The sequence below is a fragment of the Asterias amurensis genome, chromosome 20 (genome assembly GCF_032118995.1).
Source record: "Asterias amurensis chromosome 20, ASM3211899v1".
Lineage (NCBI taxonomy): Eukaryota > Metazoa > Echinodermata > Asteroidea > Forcipulatida > Asteriidae > Asterias > Asterias amurensis.
The window spans coordinates 3,252,415-3,266,570 of NC_092667.1; the positions used below are offsets into that span (position 1 = coordinate 3,252,415).

Here is a 14,156-nt window from a genome sequence, read left to right on the forward strand (position 1 = left end):
ATATTTGTAAAAACCATACAGCCCATTGAACCCCGTTTTTTCTGTTGATTGTAGTTGGTTCCTTCACATCTTCGGCGTACCCCAGCTACAACCAACGTAATGGGTGTGTTCGATTAGCTTCCAAGGTTGACCCCAGTCTGCCCCCGGTACGTTCAAATAGCTTTGACGTCATTACAGGGGCTCACCCGGGTCAGCCCCAAGTGCCCTGCTTGTGGGTCACTTGGGGCGACCCAAGGGCACGACGTCACCACGAGAGTGCGAGTGATCTTTCGATTAGCTCTTGTCAGGGGCTCACCCGAATGAGCATCGCAGGGTCGACCCAGGGAAGCTAATCGAACACACCCTACATAGGGGACCCATACTGGACAAGCAGTGCTTTTAATGGACCCCTCCACTTCTTAGCTTTTTGAATTTATCTTTTCCTCTGTGTTATGTATTTACACCTTCAATCTCTCTGTATATTGTACACTTTCTTGTGTTTGAATTTGGAAATTAAGTTCAGTCTGTAAATTTCATAGGAGCATGGCTTGCACCAAGTCAGGGGCCCTGTGCCAGGCCCCCAAGGCAGCTGGGCCAGAGCCCCGCCAGCCTCCTCAGTCATACTTTAATAATGGACCGTGTCTTCACAGCATGGTCAGGGGGCATGGAGTGCCGCTGGCCCCCACGAGCACTCTCCCACGAATCCATCCGACTCTGCCCTTTGCCATGCTCCAAAAAGACCATCTTCTCACCAAGTCGGGTCCCTTTGATCACAAACACAGAAGTAGATGCATAAGAGTTTTTACTGTGAAAGACACTGAAGGAATTCACTTACTTCCATTGCACATTTTCTCCACCGTCCGGATGTTCTATACTTGCTATTACTGTTTCTGGTGATAGTCTCTCAATGAGTGTGTTGTCTGCATGGTCCAATACATCTAATATAAGAAACAAAAGAAGATCATTCAATCAAACATCTAACGATCCGAAAACGGCGACTTCGGCTACAGCTACAGCTAGATCAGCGTGTCAGCCAGTGTTGAAGAATAGGTAGACGCCTGTGATCTAGCCGTAGCTGTAGCCGAAGTCGCCTATTCGGACACGGCGTAAGTTGGGGAGGTAGTGCTTTCTGCTCTACAGCCAGGCTTCGGATGGATGATGCCCAAGCCTGCATCCGTATAGACTGTAAAGGGGGTAACATTGTTTCAGCCCCAGGAGTAGGTGGCAATGGCTCCTGGATAGTTTATTGTAGCCCACACCTTGAAGTGGCCTTCAGGTCTTGTGTGTCTGGCGACTTGCATAAAAAAAAAAAAAACCAAAACACCAGAGGTCATGGCTCTCGCTTCTGAACCCTCTACTGCAGCTCACAAGTTTACTCTTCCTCCTCCTTCCCTAGCACCAGCAAAGAGTAAAACTCCTCACAGAAGGATCCTGGAGACGTTTAGATTGTTGCAACTGGTGCCCCACTCATTTTTGGCTAGCGAGAAAATTTGTTAAGCAGTATTTTCTGCTAAACAGCTTTATGAAATTGGGCCCCAGCATTAATGGGGTAAATGGCTTCTGACTGACTGCCTCTCTCCGCCCCCCCCCCCCCTGAACAAAGAGATTGACAAAATAGGGAGACCACCAACAAAAGCACTAGATAGCTCAGTTGGTAGAGCACAGGCATGTTAAACCTTAGGTCGCAGAATCAAGCTCTAATCAATTTCTCTTTGTTCAAATGTTTTAGGTCATTGCATTTACCTCGCCTTGCACCAACCCAGTTGTTTATACTTGTTCTAAGGAATACTTACTTTCGTTTTGGACGTAGCAATGAGCTGACAGAAGCTTGAGGGAGTGGACTTCAAACAGCACATTGTGGAATAGGAGCTCTCTTGCCTGCGGCCGCTGGGGAACGGGTCCGACACACTTACGAATGAAATCCTAACAAAGAAACACAAGATTCAAATAAAAAGGGGCCCAAAAAACAATCACACAGAGCTAGACTCGTTGGTCAACTCGCTGGACAATAAACTTGCAGGTGATGGCCTTTTTCATTGCCGCTCCCTGATTATGGAATAGTCTATCTATCCAAACCAGGAGCTCCAACAGTGTCCCAGCCTTCAAATGGGCTCTCAAGACCCACTTTTTCTCTTAGTCTGTAGCGGGTCGACAGTGTCTTTATACTGTCTTGTTTTTCTTTTTTCTTCAGCGCCTTGTATCCTGTGGCAAATTGCCACTTTACAATTACAGTTTTATTATTTATTATAATAGCACCAAGAGTAGGAGGGTTAAATTAAAACAAGACACCAAAGTTGAACTCACTCTTTGGAGTGGGTCTTCTAGTTGTTCAATGGATTTCTCGATGGCCTCCCGTGATATATGTTTATTATCTCCGTTGGTCTGTATCTCTAAAACCGCCATTTCTAATGCACAGATTCCAAATGCGTAGATGTCTACGCCGGTCGTCAAGAGATCTTGAGCTTCTGTTGAGGTTACAAAGCAAGTATTAAGTGGTGTTTAGAGCTTAGCATAGTGTTAAAATAATATTAACTATAAATATAATAATAATGTTTTTTTAATTTTATAAAGCGCTTTATACACCATGTCTCAAAGCGCTTCCAACATTAGTACCCTGATCACTGGGCCTTTTCATTCCTTAAACCATCTCAGCTCCTTGGGGAGTATACAGCCTGTGCTGCCACATATGTAGCGCAGTAAGCAAAATCAATCACAACAACCATCTCTGCCCTCACAGGTACCCTGTGGGGACAACCATGTATTGTAAATCTCTTTTGTGGGAGTGCTGCCTCTGATAAGAGCTGGCATTGACTTCGGTGAGAGCACTGTTTCGGCCTGCAACATCATATGCAAGGGTCTTTTGTTTAAATATGTTTTTTTTTAATTTATTCTTTATTTTATTTTTATTTTTATTTAAGTCGCCTGACACACAAGGCCTGAAGGCCACTTCAAGGTGTGGGCTACAATTATTTTTTCCAGAGGCCGTTGCCACCTACTCCTAGGGCTGAAACAGGGTTAACCCCTTTACAGTCCATACGGATGTAGGCTTGGGTATCATCAATTCGAAGCCTGGCCGGTAGAGCAGAAAGCACTACCTCCCCAATTTTATGTAGCAAGTGTCACGACCGAGATCCGAACCCACACCCTGCTGATCAAACACCAGTGCTTGAATCCGGTGCTTTTAACCGCTCGGCCAAGACACTGCTGTAAAAAGTGAAAGTTTAATTAATGAAATTCAGTATTTTATGTAAGCACTCACCACACCGTCTCTTTTCAGAGCCACCACTCCCACAAAGGAGATTTAATACATGGTTGTACCCACAAGTTTACTAAAGAAAGCCTTGTTTTCATTCCCAAAAGTATGTATAAGTGTGTACAGACCCCTTGCACTGGCCGCCATTGCAGAGCATGTATGTACGCATTGCGCACAACTTTCAGCCAATGATAGCTCTTCGTTGACCTCAATGTGGGCACTGTTTTGTGCTTGGACATTATAAACAAGGGGTCTATTATTTGAAAATGTACTGTGGAAAGTAAAAGACTAATAGTATGGTGGTACCTAAAAAAAGCTCAGCAAAATTTGCTACTCTTTTAGTTAACCCGGTAACCTACCTCCATACTCTGGTGCAATGTAATGCATATTTCTCTGTTCTTCCCGGTATGTCTTCACATGGTTGTGAATGGCGTCTGGAGCGACTGGAATAATAAAAAAAAAGATGGCAAAGATTTCAATTGAAGGTAAATCTACTATTACTATAAAAAAAACTGTAAAAAATCGTGTAAGAATAAAACATCTTTTAAGAACACACTGGGAACTCAAACATCATATTGACTGATCCTACCCAAGTTCCATTCGAGTTAATTTTACCAGGAAGATGACTATACTCCTGGGTGCAGAGAAGTAATTGATGTTAGATTAGATTAGATTAGATTAGATTTAGATTAGATTTATTTATTTGTCCACGTTAAAAACACAGAAATTTGACAGAAAAGAGTCTTGCCTAATGACACAAACATCTACTTCCAACAAGGGAACACAACCCAAAGTGTCAAAAATGATTTAACATGGATATTTTTCAGGTAAATAACGTCAAAGAAGGCATGATATTTGGTTTGGGGAACATAAGTATGAAAATTGCATTTAGTCTACATGTAAATGTGGTACAGGATTTAATAGACTTCTCAGGAAAAAATTTCTTAGTTTTTCTGTTTTTTCCCCCAAAGGGCAACAAATCAGAAAATCAGACTAAAGTAGGACGAATGTCATGCCTGCCAAACGGAGAAGTTACATAAGAGCCCACAGGTCAAGTTGAGGAGGCAACAGGGACGATTGCCTCCATGCCCAATGGTAACTGCCTTAGTGCCATTGAAATGCTCCAGTAGAAATTTACAGTTTCCTTTACCGAGGAGAAAATGCCTTGGTGCCCTTGCCCATGCCTAAAGCATACAGGCCTGAGCTTGTAGCAGTTTTTACTAGACATTGTACGCCAGACTAGTGTTAAGGGCGAGCCGTGATATTTTTGTAGGGAGCAAATCACTGGGATCAAAGCACTGGAATCAAAGAATGATTTTTGATTTTTGATTTACCTGAGCCGATCTTGATGAGACCATTGTGTTGAATGAAGATGGTATCCGTGGTGAGGTTACCGTGGATTATGGGCGGATCGCACGTGTGGAGATAACTAGACGGAAATATAGAGTTAACATAATTTCATTTACTCATAAGGCACTGGACACTATTGGTAATTACTCAAAATAATTGTTAGCATTAAAACTTACTTGGTAATGAGCAACGAAGAGCTGTGAGAAATGAGGTAGACAGAGGTATTTTCTCACTTAAATATTTAAGTTCTTCAGGCCTGAAGCCTTTTTATTATGCATCTGAAAGCACACAAATTTAAGCAACAAGGGTGTTTTTTCTTTTATTATTCTCTTGCAACTTCGATGACCTATTGAGTTCACGAATGTAAAAAGAAATAAACTATGTATCTATCTATCTACATATTCTACATTCTGGCTGCTCTCTACTTCCCAGCTTCAACATCTGCCTTTGTTTTGTACCTTAATGCTGAGAGTATTTGTGTGCACCATCTCTTCCACGACTTCTCTTGTATGTTTCGTTTGTCTTTCTTGATTCGTTTCAGGAACTGTCGTAGCGACCCCGATGACATGTACTCTGTGATAAAAATAACCTTTACAGAAACAGAAAATATAACACGTGTAAGTCTAATAGATGAAAAATAAATAGCTGAAAGATCGAACTTAAAGGCAGTGGACACTATTGGTAATTACTCAAAATAATTATCAGCATAAAACCTCACTTGGTAAGGAGTAATGGGGAGAGGTTGATGGTACAAAACATTGTGAGAAACGGCTCCCTCTGAAGTGACGTAGTTTTCGAGAAAGAGGTAATTTTCCACGAATTTGATTTCGGGACCTCAAGTCTCGAAATCAAGCATCAGAAAGCAGACAACTTCTTGTGACAAGGGTGTTTTTTCGTTCATTATTATCTCGCAACTTTGACGACCAATTGAGCTCAAGTTTTAACAGGTTTGTTATTTTATACCATCAACATCTCCCCATTACTCGTCACCAAGTAAGGTTTTATGGAAATAATTATTTTGAGTAATTACCAATAGTGTCCACTGCCTTTAAAGGGACAAACTTAATACAGTTTATATGTACATGCTTAAGAAAGTTCCAGGTGGAAAGTTCACAAAAAAAGAAGACAAATCAAAGTCAAAATCGGCCGAGGTAATTTTTTGATCCTTTTTGTTTTAGCTTTCCTTCTTGCGGTTTCAGTGTTGATGTTTCATATTTTTCCAAGCGACATGGAAGCAACGTTTCTCTACTAGCAAAAGATCATGTGCTGATTAATTGATGTATTTGCACGCCTTGAAATAACCCACAGCTCATGCAGCATTCGCCGTGGTGCCCTGTGCTTTTTTTGCTGTGGTGCCCCTTGCAAAGTTCCAATTCAAATTTATACTTTCCTCATAGAAGTGCCCCTTATCAGAGGGAAATTGTTGTGCCCCTTTAAAGCAAAGTTCAAGGCCTGACAGATCATTAAGCCTTCCAGCCTCAGTTTGGTTACATTGATTTGACTGATTGAAATACAAAATGGCCGCTCAATGATCAAGATATTTGTCAGAACTTTAGCCAAAGTTCTTTTTGGGAAGGAAACTAACCATGTACAGTGGCCGGCCTGGAATTTCATCTGTGAAAGGGAAGTTTCTCTTTGCAAAGGGCATTTCCATAAGCCTTTTTTAGGTATGGCGGACGTGATACGCGCGAAATACACGCCGCGACTGATGCCACGCTCACCATGTTGGTGGTCATTAGGTTTAGGTGTAAACGCTGCGTCGCCTAAAATGCGCACTTCACTGAATAACATACGTTCTATTTCTGTGGTCAATACGCACAAATTTACCACAACTTTACAGTGTTGTAGCATTGTTTCCGCCATATCTCAATAAGGCTTATTGAAGTTGATGGGAAACTTTTGAAAGGGCACCAAGGCCAAGACCAGGGGCAACGTAGACCATGACCTCTGTGGTGTGCATGTATTTCCAGGCCTGCAGAGGATGGGAGTACGTCTTCTGAAGAGAACCTACCCTTGGCTTGACTTCTGTTCTGATATCCGCCCAGTATTTATGAAACTTGACGATGTTGCAGTGCTCCAGACCAATCAGATTGTCAAATTTGACACGGATTTTCTCCTGTTAACGATAAAACACAGACAAATGATAATAATAATAATATTCGGTTTTTATATAGCGCTTCCAACATTATTACCCCTGATCACTGGGCCATTTCATTCCTTAAACCATCTCAGCTCCCTGGGGAGTATACAGCCTGCGCCGCCAAATATGTTGCGCACTAAGCTAAACCAACCACAAGAACCATCTCTGCCCTTACAGGTACCCATTTACCCCTGGGTGGAGAGAAGCAATTATAGTACAGTGTCTTGCCCAGGGACACAAGTGTCACGACTGGGATTCAAACCCACCCTCTGAACAGAAACACCAGAGCTCGAGTTCGGTGCTCTTATCCGCATGTCCACGACACCTCACACAAATCACATGTTAAAGACACTGGACACTATTGGTAATTGTCAAAGACCAGTCTTCTCACTTGGTGTTTCTCAACATATGCATAAAATAACAAACCTGTGAACATTTTAGCTCAATCGGTCATCGAAGTTGCGAGATAATAATGAAAGAAAAGACACCCGAAGTTGTGTGATTTCAGATGCTTGATTTCGAGACCTCAAGTTCTAAATCTGAGGTCTCAAAATCAAATTCGTGGAAAATTACTTCTTTCTCGAAAAATACTCCACTTCAGAGGGAGTCGTTTCTCACAATGTTTTATACTACCAACCTCTCCCCATTACTCGTTACCAAGTAAGGTTTTGTGCTAATATAATAACTATTTTGAGTAATTACCAATAGTGTCCACTGCCTTTAATGATTCAGGTTTTGGCGTGAAATGAACATGATTAGTTACAGGGATGTGGTCTGGAAACTTGAAACATAAAGACGGATGTGGGGACACAGTAATGTTCAAATGATAAAAAAAAAGGGAGAAGAATTATTTAAACCATCTGTTCCATCATATGCTGCGCCCAATTTCATAGAACTGCTTGAAAGGAAAATATTAATTAAAAAGTTTCTGCTAACCAAGAATGAGCAGGGCCGAATTTATATAAAGAGTTTAAGATGAAGAAAAAATTGCTTAGCACATTTCTTTGTTAAGCAAATAATTAACTGGGAATCAGTGCCAACAATGTCAACTTTATGCAATTTTTAGAACCTGTTCTAGCAAGCAAGATTTTTCTGTGCTTAGCAAGTTTTTGTGCTTACAAGCTTTATGAAATTGGTCTCAGGATACCAGAAATGGTAACATTTGCAGGAGATTTCGTACCAGGGAAATTACGCTTAACAAGATAGAGAACACGTTTCTATAATTAAGGGAGATTTTGAAATGCATCAGAAGATGGACAGAGTTATTTACTTTCTGGGAAACGTCGAATCAAGGACAATTTTTTCAACGGTTGTAACTTTTTGTAAAAGTGTTCCGACATGTGTATGTACATTCAGGCTTATACTGAAAACCATTTGAGTTAATTAGAACTGTTTCATTCCTTCTAAAAAGAATATAAACTGAACAGACAAAGGCAGGTAACTTATTTCATCAATTTCAAATAGAAATTTAATGGTGATTTAAAATAAAAAGTTTAAACCAACAAATGACTCAACTGAAACTGAAATTACTTTCAGGTGCTTGAACAGTAATTATATTTTTAAAAACACTGGGAAAAACTTTTTTTTTAAAATTAACGCTCAGTGAGCGTTTTATTTCATTTTTATATTGCATCGATGTCCATGCAAAATGTGTAATCGTTTTTTCCCCACTATTTTCTCATGACCCAGATGGCCGATTGATCTCAAACTTCTTCAGGTTTGTCAGTTTATGTATGGTGGATTACATAAAATGCTTACACTGCCAGCAACTGTTTTGTTAGCAAAACAAATTCTGTAATGCTCCTTTAATGTACTTCAGACAATGCAATTTGTATGTCATTCGACGCACTGTGATTCACTGCGATTCACCCACAATCCTATCATAAGAAATGTTCCGAACATTGATTGTCTATTGTGAATATCACATGTGGACTGACAAAGAAATGCTGCCATCATTATAGATAAATTGTCTACACGTACAAGTAGGTCATGTGTACTAAATGACTCACACAGCCTAACATTAATGTTTAATGTGAATGTTATCATTGAGTCTATGGACGAGTTGGAATATTTCCAAAGGACAGCTTTGAGAAGGAGGGAGGGAGAAGGTCTACAACACACACGTATTTTTCATGTTGTAAATTTAAACTAAATAATCCAACAGACACAAAATATAACCAAATAAATAATAGGAATTTTGCGCTTGAGAAAGATTATGCCAGGCCATTAACACCGTCTGGCAAAATAAATAATAAATGTCTGTCAGAAAACGATTCCCCTCTTACAGTTAGCAGAGCAAAATAATACACAAAATGTGTAAGTTGCGACTCAAAGAAATCATCATTTTCTAGTCAATGGTTGGCATTCGAATCCCCAATTAAACAAAAGCATAGGTACATGACAAATCTGTAAACAAATTGTGCACCACTAGATGGAATAATATTTCTAACAAGTCAACACTCAAACTGCTTCAAAACTAAAAGACTTTTTAGGCATGACATTTTTTCTTTGGGAAACAGTAAAGATTTTATATATATTTGGTTTGTGGTAACACCATGTGTGTATCTACTTGCCAGGTAGAGTTTGTTCTCAGAGAACTGTCTTGCTTAATTCTACTACCGCGGAATAGATTGTTCGGGTGTTCGGGAGACTTGTCAGTTCTGAAAAGAACTCTCTTGCTGTTTAACTACTGTATTACCCGGGCGGATGGTATAAAAAATAGGCTAGGACTACTGCTTTAGCTTATAGGATCGTAATTAACTGTACTACCGCGGAGTCAGTTCTTAAAATGGTCTCCAAAGATTTTACGGAGTAAAAGGGCTGACCCTCTGGGCCCAATTTCATAGAGCTGCTTAGCACAACAATTTGCTTAGCATGAAATTTCTTACTTGATAAAAACAGGATTACCAACCAAATGTCCACGTGATTTTCAGGATTTAAAGCAAACAACAGCTGAATACCAGTAACAGGCAATATGCAACAAATGGAAATTTTGTTGGTAATCCTGTTTTTATCAAGAACGGAATTTCACGCTAAGCAAATTTTTGTGCTTAGCAGCTCTATGAAATTGGGCCCTGTTTTGAGAATGAACTGCGGGATGTAAAGTTTGATGTAAACAAGTAGAGTATGGAGGTTTGGAGTACAGTAGTACAGATGTAGCTCCCAAGGCGTATGATGTAGGTTTCCAAGGAACTGCGCAAAGTAAGAGATTCACCACCTCTCAATGGCTACAATGGACTTGGTTTGGATAGTGATTCCCATCTAAATCAGGGACGACACGAAAACAACCGAGACTGAGGGATCTAAGAACTCACAACTAGTGAGTGATTTCCCTCAGCAAACTGTATCAGTTTTTAGACTTGTTGACAAGTCTTTAAATGTTTGTCGTGGGGATAGTGTTTCTCGCGACACAGGCAATGTTCTCGGGAGACTATTGCTCTCGTGACTGTGGTCTCATGGAGAGCAGCCGGGAAGCAGGGAGCCCCGCGCGAGAGCAGTCTTTTGTCGCGGAGAGCTAGCTACTGAGTGTAATAAACTATCAGGACATTAACGACATTAACTATATCAGTTGTCACTAGAAAATCATAACTACCAGAAACTTCAACAAATGCATCTTGTAGTCGGGGAGATTTTGAACAACAATCCAGGAGAAATTTAGAATTACATTCAATATAATAGGGACAACGTTTCCACAATTAGGAAGGTTTTCAAATTTGTTTACCAGAATGTGGAAAGATAAGTTTATTTTAAGGGAACTTTCTGCAGAATAAGGGAGAGTTGGCACTTGAAAAGTACATGTATGAAAACTCAATATTGAAGTAGAGTTCAGTTTTCATGAAACATGAACCATTTTAGTATATCCAAACTATAGTGCAATCAAAGGGAACTCTTTTGCATCGGGGACACAGAATATTAATTTTTGTTTTAGCCTTACGCCGATGTGTGTAAGCACTGTATTCTCGGTACCTTCCCAAGTTCTATGAAAAAAATTACAGGCATATTGTTTAATTACTTTTTTACCCCACCTCCCAACCCCTGATGTTGTCCTTTGTGTTTCCATCTTCTTGCTTGTGGTCAAGCCAGTCCCTTCCCTTCACCCCTCCCCCTTTTTGTCCCTCTTTTCATTGTTTACCCTCTGCTTTTTCTGTATGCTTTCTAACCCCATTCATGTATTTCCACTTTACTGCTTATGTTTCACTTAGTCATCTGTTCATGTTTGTTGTGTTGTCATTTAGCCTTTGAGAAATACTCTGCTAGGGTCGAAACGTCAGGCCATTAACTTTTTTTTGCATATTGTTTAAAACAGAATTCTGTTGGTTTTTCTTCTTTTAACAAAATGCAAGATTTCAAATTTAGTTTATCATGATGAATCTGCTACACGACATGTCAACGAACACAGAAAAACAAAACCATCTACATCCTTTTGAAACGGAAATGCGCAACATTGGCTTTTGGATGGTAGAAAGGATATCCTTTTAAACTCTCTTCTTTTCCAGAAATAGATCATTTAACACAACTCTATACGATACTACTCAAATGGGTTTGTTGATTGTATAAGGTATGTTATGGTTGAAAAACAACATAGTTAAAACACTCGGTTTTTTTAAAGATGCTTTGTTTGTATGTGGTGTGTTATGGCCGAGCGGTCAAGCCCTAGTGTTTCTAATCAGCAGAGTGCGAGTGCGAGAGTGTTTGATCATTTTGGCAGCTAAGGTCTGTTAACCATTATGGATACGTCCTTTGGATGGGACATAAAGCTGTAGGCGCCATGCGTTATGTAATGCACAGATACAGTAAAACACTTTATTTTATTTTAAAGATGCTGTGTATGTGGTGTGTCGTGGACGAGCGGTCAAGCGCACTTGGTTCAAGCTCTGGTGTTTCTGATCAGCAGAGTGCGAGTGCAAGAGTGTTTGACCATTTTGGCAGCTAAGGTCTGTTAACCATTATGGCTTCGTCCTTTGGATGGGACATAAAGCTGTAGGCGCCATGCGTTATGTAATGCACAGATACAGTAAAACTCTTTATTTTATTTTAAAGATGCTGTGTATGTGGTGTGTCGTGGCCGAGCGGTCAAGCGCACTTGGTTCAAGCTCTGGTGTTTCTGATCAGCAGAGTGCGAGTGCGAGAGTGTTTGATCATTTTGGCAGCTAAGGTCTGTTAACCATTATGGCTTCGTCCTTTGGATGGGACATAAAGCTGTAGGCGCCATGTGTTATGTAATGCACAGATAAAACACTTATTTTGTTAAAGATGCTTTGTATGTGGTGTGTCATGGCCGAGCGGTCAAGCGCACTGGATTCAAGCTCTAGTGTTTCTAATCAGCCGAGTGTGAGTGCGAGAGTGTTTGATCATTTTGGTACAAGCCGATTGTGGCCAGCTATGGACTCTTAACCATTATGGCTGCGTCCTTCGTGTTATGTATTGCACCTAAAAGCACCCAGTATGTATCACAAAAGAAGGAGTTTGCCCTGGTGTTGGCTGGTAACGGTCGCTGCAGATTGTAAAATATTACAATTTGCTATGTCAATAATAGGTTCTTACTATGCAGATACAGATAATATTAAAGATGTACGCAATCCTGGTGTCCTTTTTTTACGCAATATCCGTGAACCTTTTTTGCATGCAATATGGTTGAATTGTTCTTGTTTGCAATATGGGTCACTTCTTTTAGAAAAACAACTTTTGTACGCAATATGGGCAACTTTTTACGGTACTTCCATTAAGCATGGGGCATAATTTGAGCATCATCAGGTGGAACACAAAATTGGCAACTTTATTTTTTTGACGAAACACAGCCAACTTTTGTTGTTTTGGGTTTTTTAGGAGGGGGACACACACAAACACACACTATATTTGCTGTAAAGATTCTTTAGTACTTTTCAACAGATGTAAAGATTCGTTAGTACTTTTTAACTGAGCTGTAAAGATTCTTTTGGAACTTTTCAACTGAGCTGTAAAGATTCTTTAGTACTTTTCAACTGAGCTGTAAAGACTCTTTAGTACTTTTCGATTGCTGTAAAGATCCTTTAGTACTTTTCAACTGAGCTGTAAAGATTCTTTAGTACTTTTCAACAGATGTAAAGACTCTTTAGTACTTTTCAACAGATGTAAAGACTCTTTAGTACTTTTCAACTGAGCTGTAAAGATTCTTTAGTACTTTTCAAAAGATGTAAAGATTCTTTAGTACCTTTCAACTGCTGTAAAGACTACTTAGTACTTTTCAACAGATTTAAAGATTCTTTAGTACTTTTTAACAGATGTAAAGACTCTTTAGTACTTTTCAACTGAGCTGTAAAGATTCTTTAGTATTTTTCAACAGATGTAAAGATTCTTTAGTACTTTTCAACTGCTGTAAAGACTACTTAGTACTTTTCAACAGATTTAAAGATTCCTTAGTACTTTTCAACTGCTGTAAAGACTACTTAGTACTTTTCAACAGATTTAAAGATTCTTTAGTACTTTTCAACAGATGTAAAGATTCTTTAGTACTTTCCAACTGCTGTAAAGATTCTTTAGTACTTTTCAACTGCTGTAAAGATTATTAAGTACTTAACACTTAGTTCATGCTTGTTGTGTTGTCATTTAGCCTTTGAGAAAGGGTTCGAAACATCATACCATTTAACTTTTTTTTATTACTTTTTTTGTGAAACTTCTTGATTAGGAAAGAAGACGACGTTTGAATTACTCTTGGCAACTGTCTAAAACCAGGTCAGAGTTAGGGAAACCTTTAACCCCCCTAGAGTACACGCCAAGCAGGAGCGTGGAATCCAGAGAGGAAGTACTAAACACTTCGCAGGAAATCACTGTCCTAGTTTGTTGTAACCCCTTCATGGTTGGAGAAAACCAAACGATGAGCAGCTACGTCACTGCAAACTTATAAAAAAAAAAAACTCTAGGCGGGATCCCTGAGTTCTAGCGGGGTCCTGGTGGGATCTAGTGCGACCCCGGTGGGATCCAAGAGTTGTCTGAGTTAGATGGGTGACGACAGACAGAGGAAATTGAGTAATCCTTGGGTATACTCGCACTCTGACAGCTTGGGAAATGCACATCAGTTCACAGAAAATCACTGAGGGTTTGATTTTGTAGTTTATGGAAGTAACATTGGGGGTGAAAAAGTCAACTTCTTGGGGGTGGAAGCAGAAACTACACATGGTGCCAGCACTTTTTGGAAAAATCGTGAGTGCCTGCCTGATCCTTCATTCTTATAAGAATAAGGAAGATTTCCCTCACTTACATGTAATGACCACCAAGTGAAGGTAATGTGGTAAAAGATTTCAGTTTGTATGGCCCAAAATTTGAATCTGAGAAGCGCCACTGCAGTTTGTGTATTCAAATTACGGATTATTCCTCCGTCATGGACATACTATATGTGGGTTTGCGGCAATATCAAAACAAAAAAGCGCCAACCTTTTTTCAACGAAACTTTCACCG

The 14,156-nt window shown here is 39.9% G+C and overlaps 1 protein-coding gene across 2 annotated transcripts in view; it reads right to left on the reverse strand.

Moving 5' to 3' along the window:
• The window catches only part of LOC139952087 (nuclear receptor-binding protein-like), a 90,229-nt gene that overhangs the window by 49,687 nt on the left and 26,386 nt on the right, over positions 1-14,156 (reverse strand). For both annotated transcript variants that reach the window (XR_011787867.1, XM_071951040.1), the window contains exons 3-9: positions 6,594-6,698; positions 5,041-5,171; positions 4,567-4,661; positions 3,592-3,675; positions 2,284-2,444; positions 1,773-1,902; positions 815-917 (exon numbers count right to left, since the gene is read on the reverse strand). Coding sequence is in view for 1 of the 2 variants with exons in the window: in XM_071951040.1 (XP_071807141.1) it covers positions 815-917; positions 1,773-1,902; positions 2,284-2,444; positions 3,592-3,675; positions 4,567-4,661; positions 5,041-5,171; positions 6,594-6,698 (809 nt within the window). In the remaining variant the exon portion in view is untranslated. The remainder of the gene's footprint in view (positions 1-814; positions 918-1,772; positions 1,903-2,283; positions 2,445-3,591; positions 3,676-4,566; positions 4,662-5,040; positions 5,172-6,593; positions 6,699-14,156) is intronic.